The 22,094-nt window shown below is 39.6% G+C and overlaps 1 protein-coding gene across 1 annotated transcript in view; it reads left to right on the top strand.

The window, feature by feature from the left end:
- Positions 1–4,748: 4,748 nt before the first annotated feature.
- The window catches only part of LOC144468917 (neural cell adhesion molecule 2), a 451,988-nt gene continuing 434,642 nt past the window's right edge, over positions 4,749–22,094 (top strand). The window contains exon 1 of the mRNA XM_078178726.1: positions 4,749–5,550. Coding sequence (XP_078034852.1) covers positions 5,427–5,550 — 124 coding nt within the window. The 5' untranslated portion in view covers positions 4,749–5,426. The remainder of the gene's footprint in view (positions 5,551–22,094) is intronic.

The following is a 22,094-nucleotide window of genomic DNA, read 5'->3' as shown; positions in this document are numbered from 1 at the left end:
CGCTTTATTTCGAATTAATAGGAATTCCGTCTTCCCTTCTGTCTGCTTTTGCTTTTCCCTCCGGTTCTTTTTCCCTTTTTCTCGATCTCTTCTTCTCTCTAGTGGTTCGCATTCTTACACGGGACTAACCCGTTTCCCTGAGACTCGGAGAGACGCGAGTCCGAATGAGTTTCGTTACCGGGGAGAAAGAAAAGAAAACGCTAGGAAAAAGAAACGGAGAAATAGGACGGATGCGGAGGCGGGGTCAGGAGGCACCAAGACGAATATGGGAGTGGCAATTTATACGATTATATAGTTTCTCTATCAAATTTTTACTTTTGAGTATGTATAATTCGAGAATTGATAACGTTCGGATGTTTCACCGTCGAGCAGCGGAACAAAAAACATTCTACCGACAATTTCAATCGCTTCGCTCTTCGATTTTCGAAAATTCCGACTGCGTGTGGTTTATGCAATTGATCAATCATCCTTTAACCCCTTCCACTACCGCTCCTTTCATGCTGTGACGATTAGCACTTATTCGTACTTAATAATTTTCCTAATAGGACTAGACAATTGTTGTTTCCCGTATTGTCTTTATTTACTTTCGTTTCTATAATTTGATAATAGAAGAATTTATTTTTACTTCGATGTAGAAGAAATCAATAATATTCGTATTTAGTAGAGTTTCCATAAAATCTTCACAAGTCTGATTCGTTATTGTAATGCAAGAGGTTAACCCTTTGCACTCCGGGGTACCATAAAATTGTTCTATCACGTTGCAAAATAATCTCTAGACCAACAAAGTTTGCATTTAAAAAATTGTTAAGGTTATGTTATGTTATTACGAATCACTTATATATGTATAAAATGCACTTTGTTATATAAAATGAAAAAACTATAATACAAAAGAATTACTTCAGATTTCCATTTGGTGTCATCGAGAGCAAAGGTTTAATAAATTGTTCTTAAAGTACAGATCTTGAGAATTTTTAAAGTGACGAATTTCATTTGTGGAGCTGTTAATGAAACTATTGTGTACTCAATTGTATTGCAAATTCATATCGCTTCTTTGTCACAATCTTCAACGATGGTTCAATTCCAACAGGGATAATTTACAATGTACATTTGTACATTCGTACAATCTACAATATAGCATGCTGTTTTTTCTGTGCTAATTTGCGACAGTGGGCCAATTTCTACAAAGTGAATCAATAATGTACATTCTTCACTATTTATTGTATTTATTTAACGCTTATCGTACGTTTTTTGGGATTTAAATAAAATTGTAAATGGATTGTCTATTTCACAGACTGGCGCTACTTTGAATTCTTTATTCGTTTCCCTATATTTAAAGAAAGCGTCACTCGTTTCTATCCCGCGCGCGACGCACCAGAAATAAATGAGATGATCCTTAGGGGATGCGGTCGACTCACCTTGAAGAAGAAAGTTCGCATAAACGTGGGCCTGGAATTTTTCCCTTCTCGAACGCAAGCACGCTTTGTGTACGAGAGCTTCTGGCAAAGCCGTCTGTGGAGGGTAAAAGTCCAAGGACTGTTGCCATTCTCCGACCATTCGAAGTAAATGTTAACGTTCCTCGCTAGCTTCTGAACGCGTTCGGTGGTCCTCGAGACGGTGCCATTTCGGAGACGAAGAATAGCCCCATACACGTCTCTGCATAGAATACGTTCTTCCGTAAACAACGTACAATCACTGTCTATCGTGAACCGAACAGGCATTAAATCTACAGAAACTTTTCAATATTTGTTAATTACCATATTAACAATATACCGTCTGGCATCATCCCAGATTGGCATAACGCGTAAAGTAACGCTGGACACCGGCGACACCATAGTGGTGTAATGCGCAGGATACCGCCCAATATGGCGTGGTTTTCTATTGTTCTTTTGTTTAAGTAACAATGACAATTTTATAAGTACTTGTCATATCATGATGAGATCGACGGACTTTCCGGTTAGCTGAAGCAACACCAGCTCATTAAATTATAATACTTATAATAATACTTATAATACTCATAAATAATATTCATTTCTGAAACTAACAAACGAAATCGAATAAACTGCCATGTATGTTCCAAAGCCAAAGAAAGAAGAACAATAAATTTAATGTGCAAGTCTTGTGGAGTTACGTTACATCTTAGAGTTTGTTTTGCGTCGTATCATCTAAAAGAGAAATGCTAATTACCAAAGAAAGTATAAATAAAGAAAAATATAAATCAAATAAATTTTACATTTATTTACATATGTATATTTTCAAAATTTCATGAAAACAGGGAGACAGGATAGAAATTCATGAGAACTAACGATGAGATTAGTAAAACTTGACAATTCATAATCTCTCGATAACGTTATCCACTCAGCTGTGTCGATATATTTAGAAGATAAATTTTGTTATACGTTTTATCAATCATACTGAGTATTGTTTTCTTCGTAATTGTTCTAAAATTATCCTAAAGCGTGCAAAATTTACGAATATGTTACCATAAGCATTTTAACGTAAATCGCAGAAGAAATATTTTTATTATAAGATGTAAAATTGCCATTTCCTTATGACGCGTATACACGTCGTACGCAGCTAACAGGTTAAGAAGGACCAGCGACACGTAAAGTAATCTGTATTAGTGCTGTCGACGTCAAACGAAGAAATTTTTACGAGACGTGCGGACGGCAAAGTGTTAATACGCCCGAACGATTGTTGAAGAAAATAGCTATCGATCAGCGAGTTTCCGAAACGTCCGCTAAAATTTCAAATTTTCAGCAGAGAAGTTCACTTTCCAGGCAACGATCCTCGCGTCCCGTTTCCTCGGTGCACCCGTGGGATCCCAGGCCTCTCTATCAGGCGAAAGAAGGCGAATGGAGACGGACGAGAGTGGGAATTTATGTTAATTCCCGACATTGCGACGTCGTCCGATCCGAATGCGACCCGTAGCCGCGCCGCTGGATCATTGCGGAGGAACCGAGCGGAAACGGTGGTAGGCAGAGCGACCGCTTCCGGTTCTGAGCCAGGACAAATTGGTTTTGCTGGTCGCCAGCCGATTCGCTTATGTGCTGGAAGGTATACGAATTAATAGCGACGAGATGCCACGTAATTCCTTCTTGTTTAGTCCGCGCTTTCGGTCCTTGTTGATATCGTACGGTTAATTCTGTGGCTCCAAGGAAGAACGTCGCAGGTCACGTGTTTTAACTTCCGAGATATTGTTGCTTAAAGTTCACTATAAAAGTTGTTTTCGCTATCTTCTTTTGTTATATGTTTGAAAATGTTATATGTTACACTGGAATTAATGCATTGAATTTAATTTTAAAGAATTGTGATTTGTAACAGGTTTTCCTTATTGCTGCGGAATTCTGTTTCAGTTCAATGGACATAACAATACGGAAGAAGTTTTTTTACACAAATATTGATAACGAAGTAATCAAATTTTGTTTCGATTTAGAAGAAATTAGTGTAATGAAAAGGTTCCAGGAAACTACCGTCTGATAAACATGGCTAACGCTTGTAACATCATGACAAGATTTAAATGATTAAAACTTCGTAGAATTTTAATAATAATAATAACAATAATAAAAATAATAATATACGAGTGAAAGCACTCTACTTAAATCTATATACTGAAACAACAAAAAAGCTGAGAAGAAAAAGGAAGATACAGTATAATATTGTATATAATAAGTATGTAATACAAGAAATACAGGGTCTCCCAAAAAGTCTCGCAATCGGGAAATGGGGGGGGGGGGGGTATCTGTGATCATTTCAAGTAACTTTTTCCTTAGCGAAAATGCAATCCGCGGCTTCGTTTACGAGTTATTAATGAATAAAGTTGGCTGCGATATAATAAACGAAAGATTATCAAGCATACAGCTGCGATTATTTCAAGAGAATAAAAAGCATACAATCATTGTAATAACGTATGCTTGTACCAAGGAATTCATGCAATCATTACCTACAAAAGAGTCCTTGTAATTTTCGAATACAAAATCCGAAATCAGCAGCGTTAAACACGTCATAGTATGTGGTAGCTGATCTAAGAAAATTCTAGTGCAAGTCGACACACGGCCGCTTTAGCTTCGTGAGATAACTCGGCCGGAGTCGTCGCGAAAGGGTTAATTGTTAAAAAATCGGCCAGTAAAAATCGGCCACTAGAGTGTATTGGCTAGAGGGAAAAAGCTCGAGAGGATGGGAGAGCACGAAGTGAATAGTTCGATACGCATGCGAGGCAAAGCGTGTGCGCGGGCGCGTACAACAGGGCCTCTTTTCGATCGACGAAGCACCACGACTCGAGCACGACGACGACGACGACGACGACGATGACGACGGCAACGGCAACGACGATCCACGACGTGGCCGTCGACGTCGGCGTCGGGCTTCCTGCCGGCTGCAGGGGCCGGCGCGTATCGGCTGCGTCGCGGCGGTGTCACACACCGGTGTCCGTCGCCGCGCGCCTCTCGGTGGGGGATGCAAACGGTGGACCGGTGGGGGTTACAGATCTGGTGGTGGCAAACGTGGTGGTGGTGGTGGTGGCAGCGGACTCGACAGTGGCGACACTAACGTCGTCCGCGATAGCTCAGCGTGTGTGCACCGCACGGCTCGGTGCTACAGTGTACGGGGGTGAGCGAAATCTCGCTCGAGTGCGAGCGGCGCGCGCGATACGTCGGCCTTCCGCGGTTTCTGTTCGGTGAAAATCGGCGTCCACTGGATAACCAAGACCGATCCAAGGAACACCGTCGTGCGCGGAACCAGGAACGAAACGATTGTTCCAGTGGGAAAGTTTCGAAAGTTCGGCAAGCGGTGAGGGTCGAGCGAGAAGGAATGGTATCAGCGAAAGTGTGCCGCATCCTGTGGGATCGGTGTCCACGGTTATCTTGAATACAGCAGGCCGCAGAATTCTTGTAAATGCTAGATATCGAGATGATCGGCGGAGTTCGGTTGTTCGGGTTCGCAGGATGAAACGGGAAAAGCGTGCGGTCGCGTGCGATCCGGGCGAGGAGAGATGCTGTTGCTCGCGTCCTCGTTGTTGCTGTTGAAGTGATCGGGATCCGTGCGAGTCATCGAATGATTCCGCAGTGATTGATAGTGCGTGTACCGTGGTATCCGACTACGTCCCGGATCGTCGTCGGTTCCGATCCCGTGGTGATCGATCGTCGAGTCGCCGGCTACCATTCGAACGTGGATCTCTGCTCCGTCAGCTCGATCGCCAGGATCCTGCGAGAAGTTGTTCGGTCATCGAAGCTTGCGACGAGTCGCGAAGCGATGATGCGCGAGACGTGTGGTACGGACACGCGGGACGAGGTTACCGGAACCAGGTGCCCGTGAACGAGAAACACGGTGTACAGGTCGCTGGTCGACAGCGAGATCCGGCGGGATCACGATGATGATGCTTGGTGATCGGTTGCTATGATCGAGCCGCGGAGGGTTCACGTGGAACGATCATGATTTACCTTAGGCTGCACGTCGGGAGGAGTCTACGGTGCAACGCGAACGCTAGGCACTGGAACGTGTTCATCGTGCCACTCTTCCCACTCTGGATTATCAGCGCATTCTGCGTGAAAGACAGTGAGTACGATTCTTTTTTTTATTTTCGGCTGGTCCTCGTTTGGCCGGGTTCACTCGGACGTTGACCTGATCTACTGGGGATTGTTTGGGTTCTTTGCCGAAGCTAGAACTGCCGCGTACGAAATGAAAGACACTCGACTTCTTAGTGCTTTGAATTGTGTTTAATGTTTCTATTTCGGTGCATTTTTCATTGTCTTATTTACCAACACGGTCATTTATTTTATTTATCAATTTAGAACGTTCTCTCAGATAATAATAAATAAACATGTAAATGAAGACATATAATAAATTGCAGATATTTAATAGGATGAGGAGTTAATGTAATTGAAATTGACTGAATTCTTTATCTTCTTGCATTTGGCAGAGCCTAAACAAATTTGATATACGGAGTATATTGATGCAAAAATTCATTTTCAAATCTAAAAAGATAATTTCGATTCCCGTTTATTTGCATGACCATAGATTTTTTGTAATTTGTGGCAATGAAATTAGTGACGAGACGCTTTGATTGCTCGGCAGTTCTAGTATTAATTGCTGGTTAGGTTACTTTAATTGTGATTTAACAAATTCCCATGTATGTCTATCGCCTATTTTAGATATACATAACAATACCTAGCTGATATTAAGACATATGTGGAATTATAAGCGTAAAAATCAATTTAAGCGCTATATGACAATTTCTTAGATTCGCTGCATCTCCAAATAACTATTATATAATATATACATTTTTCTTCTATTGAACAAGAATTTAGGTTTGCGTACACTGTGCACTGATGCGATTACGAGAACGAAATCAGTGTTCTGTTCTCTATTCTTCCTATAAACAGATATTTTATTAATTGCGATTCCATTGTAGGTTCCCTTGCCTATGAATGCATGTATAGCAAAATCGTTTTCTATTGAAGAGGAATTTAGGTTTCTTATACTGAGGTGATGTTGACCTCCTTTGGGATCGATCACTCTCTAGTTAACTATAAAACGCTTTGACATGTTTTTATAGCACGTTACTAAAAACTGAGACGACGTTGAAGATAATCGACTGCTCCTTCACTTCTCCTTTCAATCATAAACATTTTGGCTTTATGAAATTACATAATCGTATAACAGATAAATGCTAGTACAGTAAATTATTTTGAAGTCTAGATATAGTAATTAATGACTCCTAAAATAAAACATTAGGTTATGTCAACCAGCCGAAAAAAGTGACTTTTAAAAACATCTTTCGTAAACCTATTGCAAAAGGACTGATGCTAAACCTACCTAAGCTCTGAAGAGATTAATTTGTATTGCTCTATGAGAATGACGACTTTCAAAATATATTTAGTCGTTTCACCATTTTTATTGCTTAAAGAATTGTTTCTTACGACGTAGTCTTCGTAAGGTTCTTCCATAAAACTGGCACGATAGGTTTAGAGTTCACCAGCCTCCTGTCTATCTAAAACTGTTAAAGCACTAGTCCAACTTCGTGACCGAATTAAATTTAATACGACGCAGGTTTTGAGATCGAATTCACGCAAGCATTGCAGTCCAGCCATCGAAAACTCCGCGCAGCCGTTCCCATAGCGAATCACGTCGTCGCGGAACTTTCTCAATCATTAGTCCAGAAGCATCTATCTCCCGGGGTAGCTTTTCCGGGTGCGGATGAGCTCGGGGTCGTCGGAAGAGGCGAGCCGGCGAAAAGTATCGCCGCTATCTGGCAGCGATCTCGTCGCTTTCGAAGTCCGTCGCTCGATAGTCCGTTTCCGTCGACTGCGTTCCCCGGCGTCGACGACGTCTCGATTGTTGCTTCATAGTTGATATTCCGCCGACTGCCCTCGATAATCTGTTCGTTCTTCGCGCGGCATCTCGTTTGCCCGGCTGTCGCCCGAGATTACTCCGCGAAAAGAGAGAACCCGCCTCGATAGGAGTAGTTTCCCCGCTCGGTCGGAGGTGGGGCTGCGATTGCCGCGATCCCGAAACGCATCCCCGAACTTTGACACTCGTTCGGCCACGCGCTCCTCCGCGCAACAAACTTCTGCTCGCGAAGCTTTGACACACGATCGGGCCACTGCTCGGTCCACGAGGCAAATTGGCAACTAAATTTCTAACAATACCGCGTTAACTCTCGCGACAAGTCAACGCGACTTCCGCGGTCAAGCCTGCGATAGGTCAATCGTCAGATTCATCCTGAATCTTGTTACTCTGTAATGATCGCCAGGAAATGCTAATAACGATAATAATTTTGTCGATACTCTGATCTCAATACATACGTTCTTACCGTCTTGCTTTAGGACAAATTTTTGGTAGCAGTATACGTTAGCCGAATCACGTGCATCATTACCATTTTTTTATGGAAAGCGAAGATCCTTGTCACAAAAATTGTTCAGCTGCATCATAGTCCTTCGAATAGAATCGACTCTTCGTCTTACGCTCCAAGAAACACAGATTCTCATCGCATATCTCATCCGTGTATAATTCTTTGTACACCTGTGCGGCGTGACGCTGGATGTGTACACGGAAAATTTGATATTCAGATCGCGGATGTTTATGCATTGTGTCTGGTGTCGAACGTGAACGCGTGAAATGAGATGGAATATGAAATACAATTAAAGTCAATACTGTAAACGTTGCGACGTTAAAATTGTTCAGGAACGGAATTTATTTCTGCTTCAATTTCTGAATTGCGAGCGGAACTTGTACAGATTCACGACGTATTTACAGTGTTCTACTGAATGATGCTGGTACTCCATAAAATATAAGGATAAATAGGAAGATGATGTATGCGAATATAGCTGAATCGTGTTACGTGTACCCAAATTTCGGATGTGAGAACAGGATATGTTCTATACGGGGAAGACTTAACGCGGATTTTAGGCGAACATCTTAACAGAATATTGCTCCTAGTTTAGAGTGTTAGTGAAATTAGCACCGAAACTATGAAGCCTGTCAGGTGAACTATTATCGAGATTACCTTAGATTAACGAAGTATATTTACGTGAGGCGTGTATACGTTAATTACTGACCACTTCGCATTATCGTATCATGTTTCTCAATTTTAAGGCGAAGCGAACATTCAAGTGAGAATCAAATACGTACTAGTAATTTTCCGAATAAAATTTTGATGAAATATATTTCTATAGTGTTTTTTACACCGAAACGAATTATGTAATATTAGAATTATAAATTGATTATGGGAATAATTAATTATTTAACACTATGAGAAGTTTGACTAGAACTTTCATTAATTAAAGAAAGGTATAAATTACGTATTTTCTAAAGATAGATTTAAAGCTGAATTTTTTAAAATATTTGCTAATAATCTTCTGATTAATATGAGTCCAAATATGATATTAGTTTCGACAAATATTTCTGATTAAGAAGTTTTATGTATAAAAAATTAGAAATAAGAAAGTTAAGTCATCGTTTTTATTATAGCAATAACATGACGTATACATAGTAATATATACTGTATTTTGTTGAATCTAGTGTCTTTTATTCTATGTTAGTGTAGTTGAAATTCATTGAAGAAGAAATACTAAGAAAATGATTATCGAACGACTAAATCGAAGAAAATGATAGAATTAAAAAATATTGCTAGAGCAAAGAAAATATAATGAGTCGAATGCATTTCTTCATAAGAGATATTTCTACAAAAATCACTTTCTCAAATAAAAATCATTGAGTAGGTTCTACAAGACCATAAATAAGAATTAGACAAATTTTCTGTCCATTAAATTTTCAACTTCTTTACAAGATTTCATTACGTAGTGTTAAACATTAATAATAGCGTCTTTGTAGACATTTACAAAACCTTTAGGAAAATTCTAGCCAGACGTATAAATAAATCAACATACCAGTTCTTGCCACAATTGCTCAAAGTCTCTTAAAGACAGATATCATCATGCTCCGCTAATACAAAACAAATACTTAACATCTACAACCTAATGCTGCAAAGAAATATTTTTAATATTCTGAAAAGAGCATTCTCTCGAAGTTTAGTCTTTTATTCGACAAATAACTTGCGCCTACATGTTCTGACCATCGCGAACAGAGCGTTATCGCTCGTCGCTCGGGTTATCGTTGTGAAGCTCGAGCGGGTCCCGATGACGGTTAATTAAGATCCCGCGAATCGATCAGCGGCCGCTACTTTAATTGGCCCGAAATCATCGGTCGTCCCGAGCGAGACTTCCCCGCCGGTTGTTACATATTCATGCGGACGCAGTTGCACGCGCGGTTTACGTTTCCGCTCAAAGGTAAGTTTCCGCCTTTGACACGGGGCGCTCGGCGCCACCGGGTCCGTGTTAAGCCGCGCGCAACCCGTTCCTCGCGAGCTTTTATCTCGGAACAGGTCAGAAGCCGGACGATTGGCTTCGCCTAGTTGGTATTCAGCTTGTTCCTTCGCGTATACAGGGTGGCGCGAATAAAGTCTTGCTGGCTGGCGCTAGTTTCACCGAAATTGCCGCGGATACCGATTCAATTAGTTTGCGTTACAGGGCCCCGCGCATGCTGCCTGAAAATACACCGAATTCGTGTATTCGTTCGTCCGCGAACAAAGAACAACACTAGGACTCTCAGCGTGTAGAATTCATGACTATTGACAGACCTGAACGGAATAGACCACTCAAGGGAGGATATTAAAGGGAAGATATTCATGTGACGTCGTTTCATAAACAAGTAATTTTCGAAGTCGTTGGATGCGTGCTGCCATAAAAAGGATGACCTTGAAGGGAATCCATGTTGTACCATCAAAAATGGAGCTTATTCATCGACTTTTTAAACACTAAGCTGCCCGTGAACGAAACTCGACAATTTTGTTTTAAATAACAATTTCGGGAGAAGTTGTTACATTATAAGGTTCCTTTTAACAATAAAATGAAAATAAGTTTAAGGATTATTCGAAGTTCATGAATGGCGAATATTTTATAACCGGAGGCGTTACTGATTCCAAAGTAACTAAAATCTTATGTTAAGTTTATGTCCATACCTATCAACGTATTCTTAGCTAAAAAAAAATATTAGCGCTATTCGATACAGAAGATCATATAACACTGGAATTATCAAAATATGATCAAAGCAACTGAAACAAAATTAATATTAAGAAAATGACGCATCCTCCTGGTCTCATTTAATATGAACAGAATCGAACGACGTCTTTTGTGCACCGAGACAAATGGCGTTGCACGAAACGCGATCATCGGGCTACATAAAAAAACGCTGTTGCAGAGAGAACGCTTCGATTCGTCGCGCGAAGCACGTCCTCGAACGGATTCGAACGAGACGATGGGAACGGGAAGAACGGTTGTTTCTGTGGAAGATTTAATGGTCCACACCCGAGGACAAAAAATGGCGGCGCGTGAAATTGCCAGCTGGGAACGTTCCTCGGCTGTGAATTACATTTTTCTTGTGTACTCCAGTGATAAAGCTAAGGGAATGGGGCGGCAGTTTCTCGATGTTGGTCTCTTTTCAAACAAACATGCGTGCTTTGCGTTCGTAACAGGTAGGGACTCCGTGGGATTAGGTTGAAGACCGGTTTCGAGTCTAGCGAGTGACTGCGAATACGATAAGAAAATGTCCCTTTCCACTATGAGAATTAGTGGTAGTAAAGCAATTAGAAAGATTTTGATCTCAGGATTAACCTGGGGCAGTAGAAGATAATTGTACGTGGTGACAGAGATTTCAGTGCAGTTAATTCTCCTTGTCTTCAGCTTGTAAACAAAAATGGACAATTTGGGAAGGGGTGATACGATTATTAACCCTTTGCACTCGAAGCAAGTTTAACTTTAAATCCAAAATAATTTTCGTGGTTTATAGTATTTACGTTTTACGTGACACAGTGCATTTTATGCATATAAAATCGATTCTCGTGACTCCTACCAACAGTTGCACTTTTAACAATTTTTTAAATCTGAACTTTGTTAGCATAAAAATTATTTTGGAAGGCGATAAAACAATTTTAGTGGTGCCTCAGAGGTACCATTCGAGTGCAAAGGGTTCAAGCCTTACAGTACGTTTTTATTGTTGCTGAAAATCGGTACGTTGAATAAGAGATTTAATATTCAAATTCTTGTATTTATTTCATTTGAAAAAAGTTGACAGAATTTTTCCTTGCTGCTAGAACGATCTAACAATTTTCTACAATTATTAATAATTTTCTACAATTATTAAAAAGATAAAAATTAAACTATAACTGCTGTAAAAAATATTCATTTTGTATTACTTATCGAAAAATATATATTCCTCCTCTTACTCACAGTCGACAGTTATCACATAAAAACAACAATGGAGTTACAGGTTTTAATATTTTATAGTGTTTTATCTTAATGGTATTTATTGAAGTTATTTATAATTGTGTGACTTGGTTTTTCGGTTACGTCAACAAAATAGAAAGATACTTCGATGAAATGCAATATACCTTATATTTTCCAACTCTTGATGGCGTTGCGCCGCAGATTCGATCGCGAGTGACCCCGTTTTGACTTCCCTCCTCGCCAAATACACAAACAGTTGAGACGCACATGTGCCTTCAAAAACGCCACTCGATTACTTAGTCTAGCTGCACGTCCTTAATGTATTTATATTTCACCGGATATATTTTAAAATTTAAATTTAATAATTTAATATCTCCTTACATTTAATAATTTTAATATTTCTTTTCAACGATGAATTAAAGCGTTTAAAAAAAGAATCCGGCAAAAAACAACCATGATCATTAAACTGCACAATTGTCGAATAATATTTAGTAGTTCAAGTCAATAGCAAGCTCGACGATTCGCAAAAGATATTTTCAGTGGTACGAGTCAATCACATGTCAGGCGCAAGTGACCAAAGCATTAGATTCTAAATTTACGAGCTTCGTTCAGTAAAATTAAATCATACAAAATGTGGAACACATATCCCAGCAATCTGGATAAAATATGTCGAATCAATAATTCCTGAACCATAATTTTAGGAGCACAGGTTTCATCGAGATCCGACGTGAAAATGATTCTCGTCGCTATTTAAACATCCCTCGGGCGACGTTTAAAACGGAGACGTTCGGATGTTTGAAATGAAAATGTTTAGTACGGTTATATACAGGTATGAATAAGCGCATGCATATGAATACATGCGTTTCCCGATATAACCCGCTTACAGTTCGACGGTCCTGTTTCGAAGCTCCTCGAACAATGTTCTCTGGCCAGCGACCGTGTTTAAACGGCACACGTGACTTCTACATTCGAAACAGAGACACCAGGGAGCTGCAGGCGTCGCTGAACATGTACGGATCCGCATTTTTCTCGCGGTGCAGCCCGTGTGAAATCAACTGCGCCGCACGTGCAGTTGCCAGCGGCGCTTCAATTAGACCGAGAAATTGCTACTCTTTATGTAGAATCCCTGCGACACTTACAACGTTTACAGTTCGCATCAAACCCGAGCGCGGAAAATAGCCGGGAAATATTCGTTCCTATCACCTCTCGAATTACTTCTCCTACCGTCGCTCAATTGTTTCGTAACAATTTATTTCGCTTTCTTTATCGTCGACATTAATTTCTAAATGGTTGGCGCGTGTTTTTCATAATTTACAACTGGTACTAAAAAGATATGAAACGGAGTACTAAATAATAGTTAATATTTGTCGTAACATAGTTATCACGTTTTCAATTTTCTTCGCTTTTGTTGTTTCTTCCAAGGACAAATTTTTTTACCTAAAAATTTATTTCGATGTGGTTAACCTAAATGTGTCGAGTATGGTGTATAGTATTACAGATGGCACGGATAGATAATTTATATTTATTATATTACACGGCTTCGAAGTTTAACACTTTTACTGCTACGTCAGCTACCTCGAAAATTGTTTACAAGATTGAATTATGAGAAATTTATTTAATCCGATTAAAAGTTGAGTTTACTACTTTTATACTTTGCGGGTCCTAATCAAATTATGCAGATGTAGAAATTAATTTTCAAATGTGAGTAATTATCTTGACGTAACGATCAAAGTGTTAAATATTGATAATAAAAGGGTAATAAGATCGTCCTGCAGTTGATGCAGACAAATTTTATTTAGCACAAAGATTCTCAGTATAGGCAAGCAAGACTACAAACATCAAGAAACATCAAACGTTAAACATAGAATAAGAGATTTGTATAATTAATACAAGTTTATCGGTTCCGGCGTGAGACACGCGTAACATCCTTTACAGGTCCCTTAAGATCCTTGACACTGCAATTGTCAAAGGGGAGATTCCTCTGTCCAGCGCAATTTATCACGAAATTGATTCAGTCGGCCACCCTCCGAGCAAACATCCCCTGTCGTCAATCTCTTCCCCAAATTCTTCCAGCGTCAACACACCCCTTATACGTCTAAATACGTGACGCGAGTATAATAGCGCGGGGCCAGTGTTTACTCGGGGACGGTTTACCCCTTTCATCAGCAGGGACAACAGCCCTCGAGTCCGGGGGGCCCCGGGTACCATAAGTCAAAAAGTTGTGACGGGTCTCGCCGCCGCTGTTGCCGCGGCGTTTACACGTTCATCATCGGCCCGTGGTTCTCGCAACTCATCGCACAGACAGATCACGTCAGTCTGCACAACTGCCGACGGTTCATCCTGTCGACAAACAGATTCCAATCTGTCGCGTGCTACCGCTCGGCTCGCCCACCCTCCCCCCGCACCCCTATCCGCCGCGTTACCCGCCAGTGTTTTAAGCCGAGCTTACGCTCGAAACCCGCGTCCTTCTGCTAATCGCACTGCAAATTCGTCCGCCGAAGATTGCCCCGTTCGTTGTTTGACTTCGGATTCAGGCCTCTCCGCGCGGCGTCGAGAGGGTTGCACCCTTCTCAGTCAGTCGGTCAGGGTCGCGAGTCCGACCAGTTGCTCGACTCGCTCGCCCTTTCCACTTTCACCCCCCCTTTTATTCTTCCACTGGCACATGCACCACTATCTCTCCGTTTCGCTAATGGAATTACAGTCCGGTCTCGACCGTCCAACGTCCGAATTCTTCGTTACGCGAACGCGTTCTCGTGTAAATAAGATGTAACACGATCTATGTGCATATAATACTGTTGGGGTAGAGCGGCGAAGATTTAGTTTTGCACTGGAACTAATTATTCATATGAGTTGGCTAGAATTATAGCGGTGTAAGTTACATCATTGTGAAGAACATGGAGGGCTATTGTTTACTGACTAAATTTATTATTATAACGCGATTTAGAACTAAATTAATTTATTGTAATTTTATGGTTTATTTTGTTTGACATTTTAACGTTTTGACATGTTCGGATTACATTGTAAGGCATAAGTTAATCAGTTCAGATATATGGAAAATTTTCGATATTATTTGATAGATCGTAGGAAGATGAATTTAAATAGCTATGAAACAATAAACTTGATTTTTAACGGCTGTTGAATGAGAACTTCTTACAAAATGCTGAGCAGTTCAGTTTCTTCTTCAGAATCATTAAAAATAGGGTGCGATATTCTAAGTCATGTATTATAGTTTATAAAGGTTATCTTTTTTTAAATTTTACATTTCACATTTTGTCAATTTTTAGATTTTATATATTGTAGGCATAAAAGAAGTTTAAAATATATACTGAAGGTATAGATGTAAGATCGGTCTAGAAACAACTAGAGTGCCGATTTAACATACTTATCACGTCAGCGAATAAAATGCAAAACACAAGAAACCCCGAACGATTTTAAGACTTAACACATTCGCATCGGGCTATTTCCCCCTCTTTTTATATAAATCGGGGTATTTTAGCAATGCAAAGATATTTTAACATATATGTATTAACACATTCACATCGGGATATTTTTCCTTAAATTTTCATACAAATCGGATCATTTTAGCAATGTAACACTTCTTGCAAAACGAGAATCCTCGTTTCTCGAGGATAAGATTTTTCTTTTTAAAACGAGAATTCTCGTTTCGTGTGTGTTAAGACAGAAAATTGTAGCAATGTTGTATAAACTGTGGATCTTGTTACAAAACAAAAATTATCTTTATTTATTGCAAGATATAGAAACTACATAGTCATTTATTTATTTTCATAACAATTTTAAAGAGTTTACAGAATGTTTACAAATTATTAAATGCACCTGATACTCTGTCACAATTTGTAAAACTCGCGAACTAATTATTATACTGTAGATCTCCATGTAAAATACAATTTTTGCAAAACAATTGTAATAAATAGAAATTAAATAGGAATAAATTGTTTCTTTCAATTATTTTAATAACTCGCGAATAACGTAACGATATTATCAAATTCTTCTTAAATCATCGCAAGTATGTGTTCCAGCTACTCTATTTTGTAATAAATGCATAAATGCATAATCAACGTAATTCACGCGGAAGTAAGTAAAGCCGAAAACGCGGAGCAAACTCAAAGATCCCCGTTACAAACAACGCCATAAAAGAGATACGAAGACAAACAGTTTCGGAATTTGATGTCTCGCGAAGGGTGAGCCTGAGCAAGGGGATCTCGAGCATTACCGGTCGCCTTTGTGTGCGAAGGTTCCGGCAGCGACTCCATAAATTCCCCATCAGCGTCATGCAACTTTCATATCGCAGACATCGAAGATTTCGGAGCCCCGCACCGGAGGACTCGCCGTTTCCGTTTCGCCTGAGCACGCGGATCCGTGGCATGCATAATCGTCCCTGGATAATCTTATTACCGCATCATTAGAGTAACAAGGATTCCCGGGGCGAGCAGCCGCGTTACGCGTTTCCTGCCCGATCGGTATAATACGTAGACCTCTCCGAGTATTATTCCGGCGATTCGCGTAACACAGATGTCCATCGTTTTGGAAATTCCTTTGGCCATGCTTCTGATAACCCGATTACGTGTATTCAACGGGCAACCGTCGCCATCGGATGTTCGAGATGACCATTCGGCCGGCTCGTTATTAAATATCTCACGTATCGACGCGTTCGTCGTCGAACCCCGTTTCCACCCCCCGGCGCCGTCCCGCGCCCCGCCGCGCCGCGCCGCGACGTTCCTCCTCTCGGGGACGGGCGATTGGTTTTCTCAACTTAAACGGACCTCATTGTCCCTTCTTCGGCTCTGCGGCACGACTAATTGGGCCAATTCCGTATGCGGTCCCGTGATCGCACGCCCCCCTGCATGCTGAGTCCGCTATCTAGAACGTTGAAGCCGAATGTCGGGGCGAAAATGTGGTCGGATTAATCTGCGGCGTAGGTACCCGCACGTCTTCGGAACAGTTTTCGGGGTTTTCCTACGGTGATCGATCGATTAAACTGTTACTGGAAAATTCTGCGGAACGACGGGATACACTCCGCTGAATTTAATTGCGTGCTGAACCGCGGATTATCCATGAAATTGTTCTGTTCTCGGATATCTGTGATGCGGGGCTAATGGACTCGTTAATTCATTACTAGATTGTGGATTTTCTAGAATTATTGCTAAAATCAGTTATAGCTTAACTCGACCCCCTTGTAATTTTCAACGTAACTGGCATTGTGCTGTTGCAAATTATACATAAACGTAGAAATAAGTACTAAAATAGATTAACTATATGCATTATTATTACTTTTACTTATATATATTATACATAAATTCTATAATGTATGACCTCAGTATGAAAGTATTTAATTACAAGTTCGCAGAAAAATTATTACTTATAGGTTCGCGAACAACCCTAGGGAGTTGGCTTCAAAACAATGAGATTAAAAAAAGATTCCTGATTATGGCTACCAATTTTTCGAAGTAATGAAGATCGACAATGAGTTTGAGACTTTTATTCTGAACAGTTTGAATGGAACATTAAGGAGGCACGAGATATCGAGTATAATTTTAAAAAATTATAATTGATAATATAAATGAGTATAATTTCAAATTTCTATTACCGAGGAAAGTAATTCTGTTTCCGCGGACAAACATTTCCTACACATGTATGAACAGTATAGTATCACTGAGTGAAATATGTTCAGTAAGTAGAAACAGCATGTCATACTCAGATATTCGATACTCCTGTATCATATTTAACCCTTAACGGTCCAACGCCGCCATATACGCGGCAAAAATCAATAAAACCGTAATACCTGGCTGGAAGCTTTAGAGGAATAGTCACGATGAATTTGATGAAAATGTATCAATGAATTTTTATTGAAAACTAAATATTATTCTCCTATATTTGTCATAAAAGCCTTTGGTGTATAATTTCTCTCCGTATGAAAAATAGCTTGGTAGCAAAGTATAAGTAATAGCAAAGTAAACTTGAAATACTTCTGGTCCATTTAAGGGTTAATACATTAATTTTCTCACGCTGCATTAGATATTTAATAATAAAGGTACACTAAACTTGAAACGAGAAAAAAGTACAAATATGTATTTTTTTAAAATATTAAAATGGGTTTGAGAAAATATTCTCACCTTTTACAAAAATAGAAAAATGCATAACTGAATATATACTGTATAAATTTTATTTTTGTAAATTTTTATGTACAAAATTTCATGGCTTGTATATTTTTGTTTTATTTATATGGCTTCTATATTCTTAATACTTCATAAAATATTTGTCAAGAGAATGAAGAAATTAAGTAGAACAGGTATATCTAACTTGGCTGGCCTATGCGCGCCGTTTCTACTTGCGCCTCTCTAAAGACGCATCGCGTCGTCTTCAGGAAAGATTATCGTTCTACACGAATTGAAAGGCAAAATTCAGCAGCCGCGGCGGTGTAGACGTCGCCGAAGAATTTCTGTTTATACTTTAATGAATCGCATTTGCCGATGATCGCCGGATTCCCAGCGTTGAATTCGCGGGGATCCGCCGCGACGTTTATTCACTTTCGCGGCTCGAAAAGCGTCGAAAGCTGTCGCCCGGCTGAACGACGAAATCCGATTTGCATTGCGTCGACAGGATTTTACAACGAACCAAGGGCCCCCTACCCGAACGCCATATTGCGGGGTAATTCGCCGACCGGATGGATTCTCGAGTCGTTCGCGCGCATCCCGCGCGGAAAGTAGGGATTCCCCGTCGCAAATCGTCCACGTTCCGCGATGACTGACGACGTTTGCATAATTTCGAAAAGGCGATTTTCCGCCGGAAAAAACACATCGACTGATTTTATCTCGCATCCAGCGGTGATTCGAGGATGCGGGCGGACCGGCGAAGCGCGTTTCACGGCTCGCGCACCCATTACCGAACGATTTACATCGTCGTAAAATTCGCGGGCAAACTGCATGTGCCAAATCGCGGGATGCGTAACCGGTTAATCTCGTTACGCGAGTGGTGTTGCAGCGTTTCGATTGTCGGGCGCTCCGCGAATAAAAATAACATTCTACGAATGCTTATCAGTATTGAGAGGTATCGGGCCTTTTACCGAAGCAGTTTCATTGCTAACACTTTACCTAATTCTGTTAAGTTTAGCCCTAGAACACTGTTTTGAAAATTAGGTCACTTACAAGTTGATAAATCGACAAGATAATATCTTGGATAATATTATTTAACAATCAGTCATAAGATTATTCTTTAGAAGTTTAGGATGAAAGTCGCGTTGTTTAATTTACGACATTTATGAAAAATGTTGCATATCAAAATTTTTATGCGACTCATAATATTGTTATAATATAAAGTATAAAGTCGTAATCATGATACAAAAGGTAGATATTTCTCGTCTTATACTTTTTCATTTTCGCCAACGCTGAAAGGGTCAAATGAATGTTAATTTCTACACTTCTTCCAGCTATTCTGAATCATTAGAATGCATGTTAGCAGGCTTTTAGTGTATAACAATATTCGGCCATTAGAAGCCCGTAGTAGTATCGTCCAACCATTTATCGGCGAAACGAGAATATTCAGTAGGTGGCTGGAAGAAAATTTCTCCTCGTAGAACATAATTTTCGTCGGAACGTTTGTTTCATAGCCACGATATTTCGCGACGTAATGGCTCCGTTTTCCAGTTAGGTGTAAACTGGTTTTATAAGAAGCGTTCAGCCTTGAAAGAGGCGAACGCGATAATATGTTTCGAAGGCGGCAATTTTTTTGCTGGTTTCCTTCTGGTACGTCCGTAATGTGCGCGCGCTAAGTCAACGTTCTTAGGAGAATTTCAGCATAAATGACGTTAATGCCGGGTGAAATTCGCGAAGGAGGAGCGGTACATTTTCGAACGCATTACTGGGGTAATTCCCCGTGCTCCATTTGCAAAATCTTCCGCAATTAACGTCGCTCGGGGGGATTGTGTAAACCCCGGTAGACCGTGAAACTTACGGGCTGGAAGATTTTCCGTCGTTGCGCGAAGGAATTTCGCGAATGCTCCGAATAATGATCGCGTTTGGTTCGATTTTTCATTCTCTAACCTACCGAGCTTCGTTCTCTCGCAACCAAATTTCCCTTCGTTCCACTAACTATTTCTAGAAAGTATATAAATTCTCGTATCAAATATCCATCAAGAAACCTTCGCCAATTATACTGAATCAAGACACCGAAGGACAGAATTCTTGGATATTCTCAAGAACTGTTTTTATATTCAAAATAAAATCTTTTAAAAAGCGCTTCATTAGTTTTAATTTAAAAATATTTATCGATTACGAGGTCGTGTACATGGTGAATATTTTCGTAGAGATAATTTGCAAAGTTCGCCAAATTACGAAGAGATTGTTTTAATATTAGGTCTACCGTATAATTACGTCCGCTAATGTTATTTTATTTGCGACATATATTTCATAAAAATGATATTCATAAATCGCATAATTTACGATTATATTAAATTATCATAATAATACAATAAATATTTATTGTTTTCTTTTCTTTCTAAGAACAGATAGAATTTTAATTATAGACCCAATAAATAAGATAGATATTCGGAAAGGTGACTTTTCTGTTAGTGTCAAGACCAGGTATACATCTTTAACGAAATTACCTACTTGCATAATGGCCCGAATTGTTTACGAGAACCGGAGAACACGCCCGACTAAGACGATAATGAATTGAAACACGAACAAGACCGCGATGAACACGTTCGATCGCACGCGTCGCTGACCACAGCAATTTCAGTTCTTTCAGGCGTACCGCCAGCCAGGAAACGATGTTTTCGCTTGGTGGTAATTTCATCGGCGATGTCATTAATTGACTTTGAACTTCCACGTACGTGACTCGTCACGCGATTCCGCGAGGTCGGTGTACTACGCTTTTGAAACACATTATGGTTCTAATTATAACTTCCTTTCTCGCCTATTCGATTACTTTCCAAAGAGTCGAATTAAATGAACGCGGAGTTATCGATACGGATAAATGTTTAAGCAAAGAATTTTCCTTATGTTAGTACATTATCTATCAGCGATGAAATTATAATTTTTTAAAATCTATAATTTATAGTTGAGATCTTGTTACTAGATTATTTAGTGGCATTAATTATTTGTGTCTTATGTCAACAAGTCATTCTCAGTAACACTGTCTAATAGTTTCATTTGTGATTATTCTGTACAAATGGATTTCTTTTAATACTGATGATCATTTGTCTTATTATAGATGTAAATTTCTATTGGCATAAATATCGATTTCTCTTAGTATAGCACTATATAGCTTACTTAGTATAGCTTAGTATAGCTTAGAACAGCTTACGTAGTATTGTCATTGAAAATTCAATTAGTATGCTCCCAGTAGATAACACGTTGCTATATCGCGTTGACCATCCGTCATTTAATATGCCCTACATTCGGTGCTTTCTTTTAGGAAGTCCGATTTCAAAGATTACGACAGCCACCGAATCAACAGCCAGTCTACGTACTGCTACATTGTATATTGTATGGTATAATAGAACACAACAGAGTTTCTGGATTTGCATGCCAAACAGTAGCCTGATTCACGAAGATTAGTTTCACTACAATACGCTGGTGCTTGAGGCAATTCCAAGTCTACTGTTACGCTTCCAATTAAATAATGAACTATTCCTTGTACAGTAATTCGAGTACATCCGACTTTTACAAATTTATCGAAATGGAACTTGTGGATCAAACTTTTTTCATTTCGTGAAACGTTTATCAATTCTACTGCACAAAGCTTAACCCATTGTCGTGTCTTAACGAGCCTGACTAGTGATGGTTATTTCTAACAACAACCTTTTAACCCATTTACACTTCAGGGAAGAATGAACGAAGATGACTAAATTATCAACAGTTTTAAGCTAATATAGTTACATCACAGTTATTGCACCGATAAATAGAGCCTTTTCTTTTCTTTTGCGACTAGTCAAGCGTGTTTAAATCAATTGTTCCAAATCAGAAAAATTAACCCCTTGCCGTACTTTAACGAGCCAGACTCGTGACGGAGATTTCTAGCAATAATCTATTAGGTATGAATATTCATCCGTTCTTTTAACCGGGAATAAAATTTTATTCCCCCATTACCAATATTTAAACATTCAAGTAGATATAAGCACACGATAAATATAAAATTTCCTTTTTTATCTAAGAATTTAGTGCGATCGAAGAAATTCTAATCGTGCAATTTCTAAAGAAAATAGCACGGCATTAAAGGTATATATATATACACTAGCGACGTAAATATTAAATATCAACATAATTCCGTTTCTTCAAGTAGAAATGAAATTGTGTTCCT

This window comes from Augochlora pura, chromosome 4 (assembly GCF_028453695.1).
Source record: "Augochlora pura isolate Apur16 chromosome 4, APUR_v2.2.1, whole genome shotgun sequence".
Classification (NCBI taxonomy): domain Eukaryota; kingdom Metazoa; phylum Arthropoda; class Insecta; order Hymenoptera; family Halictidae; genus Augochlora; species Augochlora pura.
The sequence above is the reverse complement of the archived record's forward strand: the minus strand, read 5'-3'. Positions and strand labels throughout refer to the sequence as shown.